Source organism: Malus sylvestris, chromosome 6 (assembly GCF_916048215.2).
Source record: "Malus sylvestris chromosome 6, drMalSylv7.2, whole genome shotgun sequence".
Classification (NCBI taxonomy): Eukaryota; Viridiplantae; Streptophyta; class Magnoliopsida; order Rosales; family Rosaceae; genus Malus; species Malus sylvestris.
The window spans coordinates 28275830-28295945 of NC_062265.1; the positions used below are offsets into that span (position 1 = coordinate 28275830).

The window sequence follows — 20116 nt, forward strand, 5'->3', positions numbered from 1 at the left end:
ATGGAGGCGAATACATTGTTCTTAATATATCACAAAAGGCTCGAGGGGTCAAATTTCGGCTTCTTTGTTGTTGAAAATATCCCGTAAGTCTACTTTTGGCTTTAGTTAAGTTATACTTGGGTTGTTTAGTTTTTTTTTTTTTGAACTGTTGTGTGGTTATAGGATTGTGCGTGAAAAGGTGAAATATGAAGGACATCGCGTGGCCCTATTGGAAGATGACCTTTGTTTACACCGCTTAACATTGGAGGAACAAAAAGATGTTGATGCAGCTCTGAACTTTGCATCGACATATTCGCCTCATATGAAAGTTTTTGAGCTGAATATGAAAGATGCAATGGAGAGGAATCTTGAGGCATTCGAGTTAGCGAAGTTCTCAAATGAAGAAATCACAAAATTTGCAGAAAAAGAAAAGATTTACATGGCAAAGCCTTCGGAAAAGTTCTTGAAATCATTGACAGAAAAGATCACAAGGCTTGAAGGGTTTGATGAACTTTAAGGTTTGTAATAAAATAGGATTTCCAGTAGGATTTGGATTTTAAGACTTTTATTGTGGTCCATGGTTGACCGATATATACTTTGTTGTTGCTGCTACAATCATAGTGAGTGATTTAAGATGACACTATTCATCAACCGATAACAGTAGTACTAATATTTCAATATTGTATTCCAGAGGTTGAAACTTTGGTCAAGTGAATTATCTATGAATTGTATTGTATGCAAGGTCAAGTGAATTATATAGTGTTGGCTGGCCCTTTTGAATTTATTTGTTCAGATTTAAAGTGCAAGATTACATCCGGCAGGAAATTTTTAATAAAGTTTTAGAACATAAGATTTCTTCATTTTCGTATACTGTTTGTACTTACGGCTCTACAGATGGCTAAAGAGTTAGATGAAATATTAGATCACGCTGAAACTAATTCTGCTTCCAGCTGCAGAGCAGATACTGGATGTGTGTCGTTCGTTGTGCAAATCATTTTTCCAATATATGGAACATTGGCTGCAGTTAATGGATCTCTATTTCACATTTCATTTTGGATATCGATTGTATCTCATTTTGGCTTGTATGTTGATATTGGATTTAGATTTACTCTCATATCAATCATGATCCTTTGTTATCTAATATTGGAGATGATGTTTTAGGAGTATATGGAGTCTTCGTGTGGTGCCTCTTTCTAAGGTTTTGAATGCATGGATTAAATTATTAATTATCTAGTATGTTGTAATCTGATGTGAGATTTTGTTAGTATATTTCTTTTGTTGGTATGGAGACGGTGGTTAAAGTTATTGTGTTCTTTTTCACTTTATATTTGTCTCTCAGTATGTGTAAGTGTATCTTACATTGCCGGTCTTAAGCCCGAATAAAGGAGGAGGGGGAGTGTGTCAGGTAGTCGATAGCCGGTACTCTATTCTCACGTCGAATCATATGAGTCTTTGGAGCTACCGGAAGACTTGACAAAAGACCAAGTGTAGTGGAGTTTCAAGATTCATACAGCCGACCACACATGGTGGGATAAGGCCTAGTTAAAGAAGTCCTTGAATTTCTCAAATTTGGACAGATCTTTGTGCCCTTCTGGTTTGACCTAGTTTCTCCAGACAACGCTACTCTTACTCATCCTCGAGTTTGAGTGATCAATGAGTGTAGCTTTCCTTGACCAACAAGTCTAGCTTTTAGCTTTAGCAGATTTAGAAAATAAAAACTCCAAATCAGTGCCTTGCAATTCATTCAAAGTGTGCTTTATTTGAATTGGATTCCCATTGTTCTTACCATTGCCGCTTCATAAACAAGATCTATTCAAACTCACTCACTCACTCCCATTGCCACAGTAATTAAACTCTACTTCGTAACTCAAAATCATTTTATAAATACACACATAGCAGTAATAATAATTATATAAATACAGAAATTATATAGAATAGAATGGGTTCTAATTTTGTCCGGTTTTTTATGTTTATCAAGCCCAAATGCTTAAGCTAGTATTAGGGCTATAGTGTCATGAGTTATGCAGGACAATAATTGTTGGTGAGTGGCATTTCCATGAATATAGATTATGATTGCTTGCACAATTCATGTTCCCTCTTACCAGAAAGAAGAATGCTCTTTAACTAGCTAGTGAATCACTACATTAATCTAATAAGATGATTAGCTCACCATCAAGTTAACCTAATAGAGGTTCTAGAAGATAATTCTACATGATATCAGAGCTAGAGAGCATGCCAATATTGTACTGCCACGTGATGAGTGGATCCCCTCGGCCCAACGCGATGATGGGTGGGTTCCCTTGGCCCCGTGTGTAGGGTGAGTCCCCTTGGCTCCACATGGTTACCGATATGTGGATCTCCACGTGTGAACTATAAAAATGGGGTATCACATGCGAGGGTGTGTTGCATCCCACATCAGCTAGAGGGAAAGGAGAAAACCAATTTAAATAGAATTACCACACTCTAACTAACACCGAGGCCTTTTGTGATAAAACCCCACACCTGACGGATTGTGCAGGTGGTAATTACCAAGTTGGGGACATTATCGGTGTTGTTGGAAGTGAGCCTTCGGTTCGTCTCTCTGATAATTCTATATGGTATCAAAGCCAGAGAGCGGGCCAATACCATACTACCACGAGATGGGTGGGTCTCCTTGGCCACGTGCAATGATGAGCGGGTCATCTTGGCCCCGCATGTAGGGTGAGTCCCCTTTACTCCACATGGTTGCCAATGTGTGGATCTTCACGTGTGACCCACAAAAATGGGGTCTCACGTGCGAGGGTGTGTTGAATCCCACATCGGCTAGAGGGTAAGGAGAAAAGCAATTTAAATAGAATTACTCTACTCTAACTAATACCAATGCATTTTTGTGATAAAACCCCACATTTGACGGATTGTGCAGGTGGTAAATACCAAGTTAGGGACAATATCAGTGTTGTTGGATGTGAGCCTTCGGCTCGTCTCTTTGATAATTCTACAAAAAGAGCCTTTCAACAATGCCAAGCTTCCAGGAAAAAAAGTTACGAACAAGAAGAAAAAATGTGCTAATGGAATGGCGTGTTTACTCGACCTTTGTCACTTATGTTTATAGAGGTGCTCTTGTTCCAGTCATCTTTATTTGTCAACCACGAGGATTGCTTAGGTAACAGAGGAAGAATCTGAGGTCAGCAAACAGCGGTTGATGTGGGGTTCGCAGTAGACACCATGTGGCTGCTCAAAGGATTAAACCTTAACGGGAAGCAACAATTTTAGTATTTTGAAATTAGGCTGGTGAAGAAAGGTTGAAAGTAAAGAGTAAACTAGAGCGTCAAGAAAGATATCCCCTCATCTTTACATTCAACGAAGATGTTAATTGTTATTTTTTATTCTTCTGGAAAGTGGGTAGAAGCGGGTTAAGGCCTCTAAGAGCAATTTTTCTAGCTATGGAGATATGTCCTCGATTTTAACCTCAATGGCATTGTTTGGGGTGGAAGAGAGAACTTGATGATTTTAAAGCCATTTCTAACCGAGGGCTGGCCAGAGGGCTCGTTTTAGCCCTCTGGCCCTCCAAGATTCTCCAAGATATTAATATTTTAATGAACAGTATATGGCCATATTTGTCTCCGTCTCCAACTGAGGGCCAAAGGGCCAGAGGGCTCGTTTTAGCTCTGTCACAAAAAACCGTCTCCAACCGAGGGCCAAAGGGCCATAGGGCCAAACATAATTTATTATTTAAAAACTACAACTAAAATGTTGTTTAAGTTTCATGTTGTATAATTTTTATATTGGTTAATGTTATTTAATGTTGTTTCATATTATTTAATGTTGTATAATGGCTTAGGAAGTTATAGGAAAAAAATAGAATTTAAAAAAAATATGAAACAAATTTTGTCAAATAGAAGTTATAGGAAAAAAAATGGAATTAAAAAAAAATATGAAACAAATTTTGTGAAATAGAAGTTATAGGAAAAAATGGAATTTAAAAAACAATATGAAATAAATTTTGTGAAATAGAAGTTATAGGAAAAAAAATGGAATTTAAAAAAAAAATATGAAACAAATTTTGTGAAATAGAAGTTATAGGAAAAAAAAAATATGAAACAAATTTTGTGAAATAGAAGTTATAGGGAAAAAATGGAATTAAAAAAAAATATGAACCAAATTTTGTGAAATAGAAGTTATAGGAAAAAATAGAAGTTATATGAAAAATTTTGTAAAAAAAAAAAAAATGTAAAAAAAAAAAATCAAATCAAATCAAATGCAACGGCTAGTAGCCGTTTCATTTGAATATTTTTTAAAACAATACTGTCGGTTATAACCGGCAGGAATACACCATTATTTAGTATATTAAATAATAGCATGTATTCCTGTCGGTTATAACCGACAGGAATAACAAAACTATAAAAAAAAATAGCCAGCCCGGGGCTAGTTGGCTGGCCGGAAGCAGCCAGCCCTTTGGCCCTTTGAAATTCTGTGGGGCCCTCCCAGATTCTCGAGCCCTCTGGCCTAGCCCTCGGTTGGAGACGGTTTTAGGGCTATTTTCGGCCCTCTGGCCCTCTGGACCCTTCGGTTAGAGATGGCCTAAGGTTGTGAGAAGTAGGAGAGGATGATTTTATGCTTGTCCAAATTTTTAAATCCAAATTCTTTAATTCAGATTCTTCAATTTGAAGGAGCCTCCCTTAGTTGTCTTTATTAATAGAAGGCTTATTGATAAATTTTAGTTTCATTATTAATTTCACCATATTTGATTGTAATTATGCAACACGATAAAAAAGACAACTCACATTTAAAATTTAAGTTGGGTGTAGAGAGGTTATATCGGTTCAAATAAAATTTCCTCACACTTTGTTTGGCTGAGGAAATTTAAAATTACTAAAGAATTATAAAAGATTAATGCTAAGAAGACTAAATTTGTAGACTAAATCTTGTAAACTAAATGACATGGAAGTTGATGATTTGATTATTACTTAAACGTTGATAAACGTGTTCATTTCTTATTGATGACACATAATTTAGTTTGCAAATTTAGTTTACAAATTTAATGCATTACTCATTATAAAATGACAGAAATTGAAATGACAAAATTTTATTTTCTAGAATTTTTGAATTTTCTTGTTTGACTAACTTAAAAGAAAAACGAAAATTCAATATGAAATTATAAAAACTAATGAAAAGGATTTCAAATCTTTACATTTTAATAAAAAAATCACTCATTAACTTTATTTTAATAATAAAAACAAAAGACTAAAAAAAATAATAATAATAACAAACCCACAAATGCTGGGCGCGTTACCCCCCTCTCTCTCAAACAACCACCCCAAAAAGCCCCCCAATTCCACTTTTTTCTTATACCTTTTATCCCATCTACATTAATAGTTTTTTTTTTGTTGCGTAGAAAAAATTAAAACTTTGAATTGAATTACATTATTCTGTTTTATTTTTGTGGTGTAGTTTTCTAATAGTAATTATGATGATGAGAAACTTTTCAATGTGCCTAGAACACGAGATGATACACTCCATACAAGTTGTGAGAATCTTGTGTTAAAAAATTAATAACATAAAAAATAAAATTTTCCACTACACATAATAACACGTGGTATATCATTTGTGTTACGGGTACAATGAAAAATTTCTCGAAAATGACACCAAGCTCAAGAAAGTGGATGGAGAGTTACATTTATTATTGTAGGTATATGAAAAAGTGAGGAAATTTTAATTTGGTAATTGAAAACAACTTTTTAAATATAATTACTGAGAATTAAACACCATTTATAAAACTTCACCAATAAGGGTCTAAGTTTCAAACCTTATGAAACTGAACAAAGAATTAAACACTATTTATAAAACTTCATCAATAAGTAGACACTATTAATGAAACTAGACCAATGAGTAGACATCATTTATGAAACTAGACCAACAAGTAGACATTATTTATGAAATGAAAACAAGAATTAGGCATAATTTTGAACATTGGACTATACACTATTTATGAAACTGGAGTAAGAACTAGACAATATTTATGAATTATGATCAAGAACTAGACACTATTTATGAAAGTGGACCAATAACTAGACAATATTTATGAAACCGGACCAAGAAAGAGACACTATTAATGAAATTGTACCAATTACTATACATTATTTATGAAACTAGACCCAATAACTAGGCATTATTTATGAAACATGATCAAGAACTAAACTTCATTTTATGAAAGTGGACAAAAAAACTAGACACTATTTATGAAATTGAACCAATAAATAGTATAGTACTGTTCAATTTCATAAATAATGTTAAGTTTCATAAACAGTGTATATGTACTGCGCTCGTTAGGTTTTTTTTATTTATTTATTTTGAAATTGTGTCCTGTTCGATAAAAATTAAGTTTTTTTGTCATTTTTATTAAAATTAAGGGTTTTTCATTAAAATTTAATTTTTTTCATTAAATAAAGTTTATAGCATGGTTTTTTTGTTAAAATAAACTTAGTCGAATCCTTTTTCATTAAAGTTCCTTATGAAATTTGTTATTTTTAAACTTTCATTAAATTTAGAAATTATCTATTCTAAAATTGAGGAGGGATTCTTTTGACACTCGATTTTGCTTTATTTTCAACACTGCCATCAAATTTGTAGCTGGGTTAGAGGGTAATTATAAAAAGTTAGGAGGGCAATTTTGTCTCCGAACAGATTTGGAAATATTTACGGTTTTGCCAGTATTCAAAAGTAAAGGTTAAAATTAGCACTGTTCATGTTTGTGTTTGTGGCTGTGCTTCAGCCAAAAAGCACGGATTGGGCTGATGAGAGAGATGGGAGGATTTGCATACGGAGGAGGGAGATGGGACAGAGAGAGTGATTTCAGCGATTTGCCAATCCTTACCTTCACACGGAAGCTCTGCATTTCAAAGTCTTTGAGGAGAAGAAGCAGACCGGCGTCTGACTCTCCTGTTCCTCAAGAATGGCTGGAGACAAAAAGGTATACACTTTGGCTGAGGTCTCCACTCACAATGATTGCAAGGACTGCTGCCTCGTCGTCGATGGCAAGGTAATCTTCTAGCTCCTTCTGAGCTGCGGTTTTCAGTTAAATTTGGGGATTTTGCATCTGGGTTGTGTTAATTTGAGGGTTTGTGTGTGTGATTGAATCTGAGTTTTGCTCGGATTGGATCTGTGTGAAGTGTTTTGTTAGTGGGTTTTGATTGGTTTAGTTGAATTTTGGTTTATATTTGGACTGCATAGTGTGGTAGTTAGATCAGAATGAAATGTGTTTGAGATTTCTACAAAAAAAAATAAAAAATGAAAATTTAAGTTTAGGTGGCGTTGAAGGTTTGTTATTTTTTTTCCATGGCAACTGGATATAGCATGCTTAAACTTTTTTGTGTTAAACTGACAGTGCTTAGAATAAATTGATTATCACCATAATGCATATATTCTAAACTTAAGTTTTTTTGTGTTAAACTTTGACCGATTCAGATTTATTATCATTGCGATTTGCAGCCCAGTTGACATGGATGATGAAATTTCAGCTCAGAGCCTTACACAGGTGACATTAAAATACTGTTCTCGAGTGTTGCATGTTGTTTATTCTTTACCGGTACCCATTATAACCGTTCTGTCCTGTTATAGTTTCCACAAAAAGGGCATTGTTAGGCTTCGGGAAAGATTCACGCCAAGGTCACTTAAGGTACCAAAATCGGAAGCCGCACTCGGAGCTTGAATACCTTCACAAGGTAATATAGTTTGTTTAGATTGCCTGTTTTGTGAGGACTATGGGAGTTTAATTTCCAAATTTCACCAGTGGAATATTCACTCCCAATTGATGGAAATACTAATTTCTAGCCCGTAAGATTCAGTTTTAGTGATCATTTTAGTTCTCACTTTACTTGAAAATATCCTGGTCTGTACTATTTGTTCATTAGTAAGATTCGGAACCGAAAGATATAAGTTTTCTATGAGGTGAGCTTCTGATAATTTCTCTGTTTGTGCCAAAATTAAAGGTTGTGGATCTCTATGTTTGGTTGAGTTTCTGACTGAAGGAATCATTCCCAGATCGCGAGCTTGCATCTACACAGAAGTCCATCTGCCGCACAGTTGGTAGTGGGAAATGAAAATTGTACTGTTATTTTGTTGCAGCCATGGCCTCCAAAAGACGACATTCATGTATGAGCAAGAGGGGGCCGAGCTACTGACAATTTATATCCATAATCTAGCTGAATTTGTAAGAACTGTTATTTAAATTCCAATGCTTTCGAATCGTTATAGTGTTAAGTCATTTCCTGAATTTCAAGTTTATGTTGAAATTGTGTGTGATTTTGTGATTTTCGCAGCGAAACCGCTTTAGCTGAAAGGGTGTTTGAGAGATGGGTTTTTCTCCGTCTTCCTCTTGGGTCATCAAAGGACATTTTTTTTGCAGACCCACTTCAAATCGAATAGATGGAAGCTACCAACTCATCTCTTGGAAGGTAATTTCTGGAGTTGTTAATTTTTGTGAAATATTTGATCTGGTTTTTTTTTTTGGGGGGTGAAATTAGATACTTAGTTTTTGAAATAATGCAATACAATATGATTAAGGAAAGAAGATTCTTATATGATCCACCTTTGTTCCTTTTTTTTTGTGTGAATATTTTGTTGTTTTCAAATTTCGCTTTACATCCTGTTTATGTCCATCAGTTGGCACTCCATGGTATAAATTAACTCTAAATCTTTGTTGCCAACTGTTTTCTGTGTTTTTTGAATTACAGAAAATTTGCTAGGTTTAATTGTTTTTAATTTTACGGTTTAATTGTTTTCCCCTATTATGATCGAGTGGTAAATTAGTTGAATTCCACAAAGAATGAATAGCTAAATGCATTTTCTTAAATATCTTGTAGTGGCACACTCTGGGGATTTGTTGTTTTCATGCTGTTTAATGTGAAACGTATGCATAGAACTCGAGAGGATTTATCTGTAGTCACCTTCAGTAATATTTGTAGCTTGTGTATTTCATTACTCTGATACTCTTCTAGCTGCCAGTTGGAAGATCATAAATTCATAATACTATTATCAGTTTTGTAAACTCTAAAATGTGACTGTTTTCTGCGAACTATGACAGGATCTAATCCTTATTTCTGGATTGCAATCATTCCAATTGTGGTAAGTACAGATTATACTCATTTCTTTATCAGTTTCGGTTTGTCACCTGTTCACAAAAACTAACTAAATTAACTGCAGCTGCAACAGAATTATGCTTAACGAATCCACCATAATTAAAAGTCTAAGCAAAGGATTATTCAACTATTTTGCTTAAGAATTTTCAGTTCACTGTCCCAATAAATGAATATTAAACTGGCTTTAATTTGAAAAATAAAAAATCCATTGCAAGAGTATGGTAAAGCTAAGAACCACAATCTTTTTACTTACTTTTTCTGCTTTAGAGTAATGGGTCCCTTTCCTTCTCTAAATCCTAATTTTTAACTTCAGTTCAAAGGCCATTACATTGCAAATGCCTCTTATTTTTTCATTGAAGCATACATCTTAAGTTGGAACAGGGGAATCCATTATGGTCAATCATCTAGATAACAAAGATTTACTCCACCTTTCAAAATCTTAATCACATTTCACAAAAGTTCATTACTTTCTCCTCGAACGATTTGATTGCCAATCATCACTAAGGGTACCTTTTTCGAGAAAGCACTTGATTTCAATTCTTCTTGAGAAAAGTTAATTGTTCCGATTAACACTGTCTAATTGGATTAGTATTGTTCCAACATTAGATTTCAAAAATTTATGTGGAAAAGAAAATTATCTTCTGGGGATTTTCTTTTGGGTATGCAAGGTTTGAAAGACAATTTGGGTTTTATTTGTTGGAAGGTGAATTACTGAAGGCTGAAGCTGATTTGATTAGAAAAAATTGAGAATTAAGAAAGTTTTGAAGGAACAAGAAGAAGAAGAAGACTGACACGTGATAGAATCTGAATCAGGAGGAGGAAGAAAGCCAGTAGCTCAATGTAAAAGCTAAAATCAATCAACAATGGCCGCGGAGACAACAATGACCACCAGGTTCACTTTTTAAATTTAATTTTAATTTTTGCTTTTTTGGATTTAAGAAAATGAAACAAATTCACATTTTAAAAGGTGAAAATTTGTTGATTGGATTCTGTAAAAGGGTTTTACTTTGAATTTTTTTTTTAGCGTAACCCTTTACACTTTAGAGCAAACACTTCAACTCGAAACCTTAGATAATAAAACCCAATTGAATTGGAAATGGGAGAGTAAGAATTAATTAGAGCATGACAAGTGGATAGATATGGGGCATTTTTTTTTTTCAATTGAGCTCTTGAAGAGTTTTTGTATAGAACTTTAGTTGTCAGGATGTGTTTTCTAATTTTCTATTTTTTTGTAGGTTCTTGGGTGGTTGCAGTAGGATGAATCAGAAAATGTTGATGAACCCATGGAGGGCCTGAGCTGAAAACGAAAGCCGGTGTAGCTTCAACCAACAATCAAAAATCAAAGAAGAAGAAAAAAAAAAGAAAAGAAAAGCAAAGCGGCTTCTTCATCTTCTTCTGGTGCTTCGAACGTTGAAAAGCCCTTTTGAGATTTTGTAGCGGAGGATATATTGTAATGCAGGACATGCGTTAATCACGCCGCACCACCAGACACCAATAGGTAAGCAATTTATCTTACTCTAGATTAAAAAAAAAAAAAAAAGGTCTGTATTAGAGGCTTTTTTGGGGACGTTTTTCTGATTTTAGGGGTTTTGAATTTGGTATTCTGGGTTCTGTTTGGATGCTCATAAAGTATGAGAGCAGCAGGTATACTGAATTTGGTGTTCTGGATTTGTTATGTTTGTTAGTGAAATCAGAGTTTCGGTAACTTTTGAGGTGTTTAATGCTTTTGGTTGCGGAACGTTTAATATTTGAACTATTAGTAGTTATTATTTGAACTATTAGTAATTATTCTTAGGATATAAATTGAATAATGAAAACAAGTGAATTGAAGTGTTTCTAATTTGTATTAGTTGAAGCTTTGAAAATTAGTGTTTGGTTTCCACCATTTCTGACGCAGTATTTAGTTGGGACTTAGAAATCCGTCCTTTTGGGTCATAGAAGTCTCTCATTTTTTGTTTGGTGGAGTATTTTCTTTTCTTTTCTTTTCTGTTTTTGTTGTTGTTGATTTTATTATAATATGGCGGAGATATGTGGGAATGAGAGCTTCGGAGTAAACCGGCAAGAACCGAATTGGAACCGGTGTAGATCGAACCGTAAGGTTTTGGTAATAAATTTAAGCGGAACTGTACCGAATCGAACCGTTCATGTTTTTCGATTCCGATTCCAATTTATGGGTAGAACTGCACTGAATCGCACCGTGCCCACCTCTAAATAGTATCATCTTAAACTGTTTCAATACTCGCAGCATAGCTAGGGACATCTATTTACATGAAATTCTAACTTGGGAATTGGAGGTTCCAAATTTGAAGTTTTTTTTTCAATGCTGAAATTCTAAATTTCTATGTTTATAAATTTAAATAAGGAAATTGGTGCATGTCAATTTATAAATTCTGACTTTGGTCAAAATTCCAAATTTATTTTCCTCATCCAAACATAGTGTAATAGAAAACATTCTTGATCCGAGTATGTAATTGACAATTTTAACCCGTTTTTATTCTTTTAACAAGTTTTAAAATAATTAAATGTATATAAATTTAGAAAACAATATAGGACTCGTTTAGAAATATTTTTTAAATGACATAAAGCTTTTTAGGGAAAATAATTTTGTATTCTAAAAGTATTTAAACTACTTCTTGCAAAAAGCACAAAAATTATTAACCACTACCAAAAACGCAGTCGATTATTTTAAATACTTTCAAACGTCCTACTGTAATTTAGTCATAAACAACTTCCTACTTTTCCACATTTTATTTGAAATTTTGTTCCATTGTTTTTGTTGGATATTTCAAAATTTTATGGGTTTTCTTAGTTTGTAATTTCCTCATGTTTTTATGAGTTTGATAATTTTCTAAATAGACACACATAAAAAAGGTTAAACTGCCAATTTGCCATCTGAACTATCACTTGACTTTTGATTTTCCCACTGAACTTTTTAATTGGAAAATTAAGGACTTAAACTATTTTTTTGGCCGATTTCCCCCATACCGTTAGTTTTTCATAGATTTCATCCAAATTAACGTTAACTCTTATCACGTGTACACCACGTGACTCTCCTTTATGGACAAAAGCGTTACTTCGCTAGACCTTCAGACACAAAAGCTATAAAATCACACATATTTGCATATGTTTATATTTTAGAAATTTAAGGTTTTCAATTATTTTAAAGAATGAAGCAACCGAACTACCCTTACATGTTATGCACATGATTCAATTTAATAGAAATTTGGATAGAATGAATGAAAAATTAACATCATAGGGCAAATCGGTAAAAAAAATTAGTTTAAGATGAATGAAAAATTAACAGCATAGGGCAAATCGGTAAAAAAAATTAGTTTAAGTCCTTAATTTTCCAATTAAAAATTTCAGGTGGCAAATTGAAAGTTAGATGATAGTTCAAGGGGCAAATCGGTAATTTACTCCACAAAATAAATATATAAATAAAAGGAAATTTTAACAAAACACTCACATTACTATTCACTTTTAATTAAAAACCACATTTATATATTTCTCTGGTACTATTCACCATACATTTGAAAAAGACTTTTCATTAAAATGAATTTTTTTTTGAAGTTTTCGTTAGTTTTCTTAAATAAAAAAGACCAAGGCGGAAAGGAAAACATAAAAATCGTGCCCCCTTCTCTCTATCTCTCTCGCTCGCTCTCTCTTTTTTGCAAACACAAAACCATGAAACGCCCATTCGAAGGCGGACCAGGAGAATCCGCGGAGGGGGAGAATCCAATTCCGGCCCAACCCACGAAGCTCCGAGGTGAGGTTCGGAGTCCTAGTATTGGTATGCTTTTAAATTTTAGTTTTTAGGGTTTGTGAGGAGGACGATTATCTATTTCAATTTTTGGTCTTAGGGTTTGTGAGGAGGAAGATTAGCAGCAGCATTGTGTTTAATTAGGGTTCATGCATTTCAATTCCTGCTGCATGTGCTTTTAAGGTTACGGTGCTTGAATTTAATTAGGGTACATGATGCCTAATTTTTTGCAGTGATTAATGATTAATAGCTAGATGTTTATTTTAGAATCAATTAAGTGTCGCAACTTTGATTGGTCTTCCCAGTTACTGAGTAGAATTTTAAACCGAATTGTGTAGCTATGCTAGGTACTCATTTCTCAATCAATTGAGTATCGCAGTTTTGTTTGATTTGGCCAGGCCGGCCACTCGTGTAGAAATACTTCAAGTAGCTATTTATTACTTGTGTAGAACGTAATTGGGCATCAAGTAGTAGTTGTAATAAGTACTTGATGATTGAATGAGTGAGATCCAGAATACAAATAAGGCCCCGAATCCAGATATTCTGGCTTACTTAGCTTATCTTCTATATTACTAATGTCACCGGGGCGGACCTACGTAGGTCCAAGTATGGGCATATGCCCCTCACTTGGTTATACAATCTCTAACTTTAACCATGTAGTTGATACAGCTTGTAGGCTAATAAGACTATAGGTTAATATTTGTGCCCCCACATAAAACAAATATATTCCCATTGAAAACTAAAATGCATTATTGGATAATTGTAAATTAACTTATTAAAAATGTTATTAATCGTGAACATCTAAAATTTTTATTTCACATATTAGGTTTATCACCAGTTATTAGTTGTTGGCCTAGTCTTTGTTCTCTTTCTTATATTAAAAGTGTTTTCAAGTTACAAATTCTCATAATTTTTTTGAAACAGATTTAGTTAATTTGTTTATTTTTCATGCCCCAGATTTAGTTTGTTTTTTTAATGCCCCATGTGAGCTAAATCTTTGGTCTGGCACTGATTATTGTATCTGCACATTTTCTTTCAATCACAGATGCAGATAAGAATAAAGAAAAAGAGTGTGTTGAAGACTCTCCGACAACTCATCTCACAAAAGTAGAGGGTGCTGAAGACTCTCAAACTCAACTCCAACTTGAGGAGAAGAATACTCTTCCAGCTTGGCTCAAGGAGGACATACTTCCCAAAGGCCCACCCATACCCATAGTTGCGAAGCCTCCCCAAATGCCGCCGTCTAGTTGTGTAATTTGCACTAAGCCTGGCCACTGGCCCAATCAATGCCCTTGGAGGAAACAGATCCCCTATGGTGTAACTAAGGTTGGCAAGGGCTATGGATTTGATGGGCGGCGTGCTTTTCGCCTTAATTGTGCTTATTGTGATGAGACTGGTACCCACAGGCTTGCTGACTGCCCGGATTGGAACAAACTACTCAAGGAAACTGGAGGAGATGTGCCCTTGCCTGCCTGGTTGCTCGTTGATGTACCACCTGCTGATTGCTGAAGCTGAGGAGGACTGGGTGCATGTATGCAGCAACTGTTGAATTATCGTTTCATTTTAGTGCTCTATATTATATATATGTTATCGTGGACCTACGTATGTCTTGGAATAATTAAGCTAGATAGCTCTGTTATCATCGCGGATATATATACTTTGTTGTTGGGTGTTTTCTGTGTTTGATTCGGCTGTCCTTTGCATGCACTTGGCTTATCTGTGCTGTGCCTATTAACTTGGATTGACACTTGATTTGATTGGCTTGTACTGGTGTTATTTGCTTCAAGGGTGTGCGTGTGTTTTTAATCAACAGTTGTAGTGAATGATTTACGTACACCATCCCCTCGAGGAGGCAAGCTTCTGTATTTTCGAGTCGTTGGTCTTTTGAGTTTTGTGGATATTTCGGTTAAGTAATGGTTGTTGGTGTTCATATGGTCCTCCTCTTTCTTTTGTGTCGATTGTTAGTTTTGAATCCGTTTCCAAAACCAAAAATGGTGGTTAATTGTGCCAAATTGAATATTAGAGTGCCGGCAGGAAATTTTTAATGAAATTTTAGAACATACTGTATCTGTATTTATTTTCGTATACTGTTTGTACTTACGACTCTACAGATGGCTAAAGAGTTGGATGAAATATTAGATCATGCTGAAGCTAATCTTGCTTCCAGCTGCATAGCAGATATTGGATGTATGTCGTCCCTTGAGCAAATCATTTTTCCAATATATGGAACGTTGGTTGCGGTTAGTGGATCTCTTTTTCACATTTCATTTTGGATAACGATTGTACCTCACTTTGGCTTGGATGTTGATATTGGATTTTGGATTTACTCTCATCTCAATCATGGTCCTTTGTTATCTGTTACTGGAGATGTTGTTTTATGATTGTATGGAGTCTTCGTTTGGTTCCTCTAGTTCTGAGGTGTTGAATGCATGGATTAACTTATTAATTATCTGGTATGCTGTCATATGGTGTGGAGTTCTGGTATCACATTTCTTTGTCGGTATGGAGATGGTGGTTTCATAGTGATGTTGCTTCTTGTTTTTCCAGAAGGTGTTTAGGGCCATGTATTGCCTCTGATATATACTCCAATTGGTCTTGCTGATAACCCATGGTTTGCGTTTGAGAATTTTTTGAAGGGTAGTGCTATTGCTCTTTTCCAAATTATTCGATCCGACAATTGAGAAATGAGAGGCGTGTTTGCGAAGAAAATAAATGTGTAGATAGTATCACTCTTTTTTAAATTGACAAACGGTCACACACAAAATAAATAAATAAAAACTAAGGAAAAGAAAACATAATCTTTTAAGGGTAAAAGACCGTTTACTACCCTCATGTTTTGTGGTTTTTAACATTTAGTACATCAAGTTTTTTTCGTCTTAGAGTCATACTAAAGTTTAAATTTTGGGATAGTCTAATACATTCGTTAGTCAAACTGTTAAATCTGCCGTTAATTGTAACGTGGTGCTCATGTGGACAATGACTGGACGTCATGTGTCATCCACGTTTTTTTTTGTTTTTCTTCCTTCGACTGCAACTTTTTTTTTTTTTTTTTTTTTTTTTTTTTTCTTCCTCCTTCTCCTTCTTCCTCCTTCTTCCTTCGAATCCGGGGAAGATGAAGGTTTTTTTTTATTTTTTTTCTTCTTCCTTTTCCTTCCTACTTCCTTCCTCTTCTTCTTCTTCTTCCACCGAATCTGGGTTGCAGATTCGGTTTTTTTTTTTTTCTTCTTTCTTCTTCCTTCTTCTTCTTCTTCTTCCTCTTCTTCCGATTGCAATTTTTTTTTTCTTCTTCCTCCTTCTTCCTTCTTCTTCCTTCTCCTTCTTCTTCTTCTTCTTCTTCTTCCTCCGAATCTGGGGAAGATGAAGGTTACTTTTTATTTTTTTATTTTTCTTCTTCCTCCTTCTTTCTCCTTCCTTCCTTCTTCCTTCTCCTTCTTCTTCTTCTTCTTCTTCTTCTTCCTCTGAATCTGGGTTGTAGATTCCATTTTTTTTTTCTTTTTCTTTCTTCTTCTTTCTCCTTCTTCCTTCTTCTTCTTCTTCTTATTCTTCTTCCTCCAACTGCAACTTTTTTTTTTCTTCCTCCTTCTTCTCCTTCTTCTCCTTCTTCCTTCCCCTTCTTTTCCTTCTTCCTTCTTCCTTCTCCTCATTCTTCTTCTTCTTCCTCTTGGGGAAGATGAAGGTTTTTTTTTTTTTCTTTTCTTCTTCTTTCTTCTTCTTCCTCCTTCTTCCTTCGTCCTCCTTCTTCCTTCCTCTTCTTCCTTTGAATCTGGGTGCAGATTCGGTTTTTTTTTCTCTTCTTCTTCCTTCTTCTTCTTCTTCTTCTTCTTCTTCTTCTTCTTCTTCTTCTTCTTCTTCTTCTTCCTCCGAATCTAGGGAAGATGAAGGTTTTTTATTTTTTTTATTTTTATAAATATATATATATATATATATATATTATTTTTTAATATTTATTTTATAAATAATTTATTTTTAATTTCCACGTGGATGACATGTGGTGCCCAGTCATTGTCCACATAGGCGCCACGTCACAGTTAACGGGAGACTTAACAGTTTGACTAACGGATGTATGAGATTGTCCCAAAATTTACACTTTAAGTATGATTCTGAGACGAAAAAAACTTGATGTACTAAATGTTGAAAACCACGAAACATGAGGGTAGTAAACAGTCTTTTGTGAAGGGTATATAGTCAAATCCTTCTAAGGAAAAGAAAACATAATCGGTTAAATGTTTGGAGGGTGTTATAGTCAAATCTCCTGTAGAAATGCTTTGACATGTTGAAATAAACATATTAATTAACACTTAAATAATATATTCGACAAAAAAATAATATTAAAGTAATAATCCAATCAATTTACGTTGAAGTTTAGAAGTTTGGTAATCTTGACAAAAGTAAACAAAAAGTTATCACCAAACCCAAACTCGTGTCCCCTTCTCTCTCTCTCTCTCTCTCACGAGAGATACCGGTACACGGGTGGTACACCACGTATCACTAAACAAATAGTGAGATATATATGCTAAAAAGTTAATAACTTAAAAAATAAAATTTCCCGTCACAACTAAAAATTTCTCCTCTCTGACAAACACAAAGCCATGAAACGGCGATTCGAAGGCGGATCAGGAGAATCCGCGGAGAGGGAGAATCAAACTCCGGACCAACCCACGAAGCTACAAGGTGAGAATAGGACTCCTAGTATTGGTACGCTTGTCAGTTTTTGTTTTTAGGGTTTGTGAAGGGACGATTATCTGTTTCAATTTTGTTCTTAGGGGACGATTAGCAGTAGCATTATATTTAATTAGGGTTTGTGTTCTCAAGGTTACGGTGCTTAATTGACGGGGGGTGTATTCAATTAGGATTTTAAGTGATTATCTGAAATTCAATATGTATTCAATCCGGATTTTAAGATAGTTTTTAAAAATTCTTAGGAATCCGGATGCATTCAATTAGAATTTTAAAGAAGTTAAAAATATTTTAGGTGTATTCAATTATAATTTGAATTTAAAGAATTTGAAAAAGTTGAGGAATTAGGGATAATTTGTAGTGTATTTTAAGTATTCACAAATCTCACATCTTCCCATGAGATTTCGAGAGAATTGAATCAAAATTTTACATAGAATTTCTACAAATCAATAAACTCCATAAAAATCCATTGATTTATAAATCCATTTAAATCTCTCAAATTTCCAATTGCATACACCCCCTTAATTAGGGTACTTGATGCCTAATTTTTTGCAGTGTTTGATTATTAATAGCTAGATATTTATTTTACAATCAATTAAGTATCGCAACTTTGAATGGTTTTCCCAGTTACTGAGTAGAATTTTAAACCGAATTGTGTAGCTAAGCTAGATACTAATTTCTCAATCAATTAAGTATCGCAATTCTGTTTGATTTGGCAGGCCGGCCATTCGTGTAGAACAAGTAGCTATTTATTACTTGTGTAGAACGTAATTGAGCATGAAGTAGAAGTGTTAGTAATAAGTACTTGATGATTGAAAGAGTGAGATCGAGAATACAAGTAAGGGCCTGGACCCAGGTGTTCTAGCTTACTTAGCTTATCCCCTCACTTGGTTATCCAAAGAGTTAACTTTAACTATGTAGTTGATATAGCTTGTAGGCTAATAAGACTAGGTTAATATTTGTGCGTTTACATAAAATAAATCTATACCATTGAAAACTAAAATGCATTATTGTAAAATTGTAAATTAACTTATTAAAAATGCTATCAATTGTTAAAGGTCAAAAAAAATTTCTTCATATTTTAGGTTTCTTACCAGTTATTAGTTATTGGTATGGTGTTTGTTCTCTTTCTAATATTGAAGTGGTCTCAAGTTACGAATGTCCTCACTCTCATAATTTGTTGAAACATATTTAGTTAATTTGTTTTTTTTTTTTGAGCTAAATCTTTGGTTCGCCACTGATTAATGTATCAATGCTTTTCTCTAAAACACAGATGCAGGTAAGAATAAAGAAAAAGATTCTGTTAAAGACTCTCCAACGACTCATCTCACAAAAGTAGAGGTTGTTCAAGACTCTCAGACTCAATTCCAGCTTGTGGAGAAGGATACTGTTCCAACTTTTCTCAAGGAGGACAATAATCCCACATGCTTAGCTGATGAACTCATAATCAAGCCAGGCACATTTTCCTCTATGCCGTCTAGTTGTGCAATTTGCTCTGAGCCTGACCACTGGGATGATATGTGCACCTGGAGGAAACGACTCCCAAAAGGTGTAACTCAGGTTGGCAAGGGCTATGTAGTAGAGTGGGGGCGTGATGTTCGCCTTGAGTGTGTTTATTGTTATGAGATTGGTACCCACATGCTTAATGACTGCCCGCATTTTAAAAAACTACTTGAGGAAAATGGAGGGGATGTGCCCTTGCACCCCTGTTTGCTCGATGGTACACCACTTGCTGATTGCTGAAGCTGAGGGCTGGGTGCATGTATGCAGCAGCTGTTGAATTATCGTTTCATTTTAGCGCTTTATGTTATATATGTTGGTGTGGACCCACGTATGTCTTGGAATAATTAAGCTAGATAGCTATGTTGTCGTTGTGGATAATTGGATATATATGCTTTGTTGTTGGGTGTTTTCTGTGTCATTTGGCTGTCCTTTGCAATTACTCGTCTTGGAATGTCATATATGTGCAGTGCCTATTGATTTGGATCGATGTTTTGCTTTGATTTGATTTGCTTGAACTTGTGGTGTTTTTGCTTTGAGGGTATGCGTGTGTTTTTAATCGACAGTTGTAGTGAATTATCCAGACACCTTGCCCTCGAGCAGGCAAGCTTCTGCATTTTTGAGTTATTGTTGGTCTTGTGAGTTTTGTAGATATTTCGCATAAGTAATGGTTGTTGGGGTTCGTATCAGTTAGTGTCGTGTCGATTGTTTGTTGTTGGGGTTAATTGTGCAGTGCTGCTGCATTCATGGTTCCCTTGAACAATACGTTGCAAATTTCCCCAAATGGCAAAAGCCTTCATGATTGTTTTGAAGGGGGAAAATATCTTGTCTTTTCAAAATATATTTTAAATATACAACAAACATACAATCTTCTTCTTTCTTTTTTTTTTCCTAAATTGAAAAAGGAAATATTATGAGACATTTATTTATTACTGATCGTACAAGAAACGACTAACAAGTAGTATTAGTTCTTGAGTAGAAAAAGATTGAGTAGTCGTAAAATTTTCGTCTTTATTATATTTAGTTTATGCAAAATATAATAATTGTAAAGATTATGAAAATAGATTGCGTTTTTTAGTGAGCC

General features: G+C 34.6%; 1 protein-coding gene, 1 long non-coding RNA gene and 1 pseudogene across 5 annotated transcripts; all 3 read left to right on the forward strand.

The window, feature by feature from the left end:
• The first annotated feature begins 6730 nt into the window (after positions 1 to 6730).
• On the forward strand, positions 6731 to 10800 carry LOC126627287 (uncharacterized). 4 transcript variants are annotated; one of them, XR_007624948.1, is made up of 8 exons: positions 6731 to 6997; positions 7423 to 7492; positions 7576 to 7679; positions 7947 to 8167; positions 8277 to 8411; positions 9041 to 9081; positions 9799 to 9987; positions 10331 to 10800. It is a non-coding gene; the product is annotated as an uncharacterized LOC126627287 (long non-coding RNA). The 4 variants fall into 4 exon arrangements; XR_007624950.1 differs by having other exon boundaries at positions 7999 to 8167; XR_007624949.1 differs by having other exon boundaries at positions 7447 to 7492.
• A 1892-nt stretch (positions 10801 to 12692) lies between these two features.
• Positions 12693 to 14689, forward strand: LOC126627262 (uncharacterized; annotated as a pseudogene).
• Positions 14690 to 17398: 2709 nt separating this feature from the next.
• LOC126627277 (uncharacterized) lies at positions 17399 to 19441 on the forward strand. The gene is made up of 2 exons (XM_050296748.1): positions 17399 to 17526; positions 18806 to 19441. The coding sequence occupies exons 1-2, from the start codon at positions 17445 to 17447 to the stop codon at positions 19273 to 19275; spliced, it is 552 nt and encodes a 183-aa protein (XP_050152705.1). The 5' UTR covers positions 17399 to 17444; the 3' UTR covers positions 19276 to 19441.
• Positions 19442 to 20116: the final 675 nt, after the last annotated feature.

Bases quoted from the DNA above. Each gene is read 5' to 3' on its own strand.
- LOC126627277 (XM_050296748.1), top strand. From the start codon at position 17,445: ATGAAACGGCGATTCGAAGGCGGATCAGGAGAATCCGCGGAGAGGGAG. The intron at 17,527-18,805 runs GTGAGAATAGGA...TCTAAAACACAG, and splicing joins CCAACCCACGAAGCTACAAG to ATGCAGGTAAGAATAAAGAA.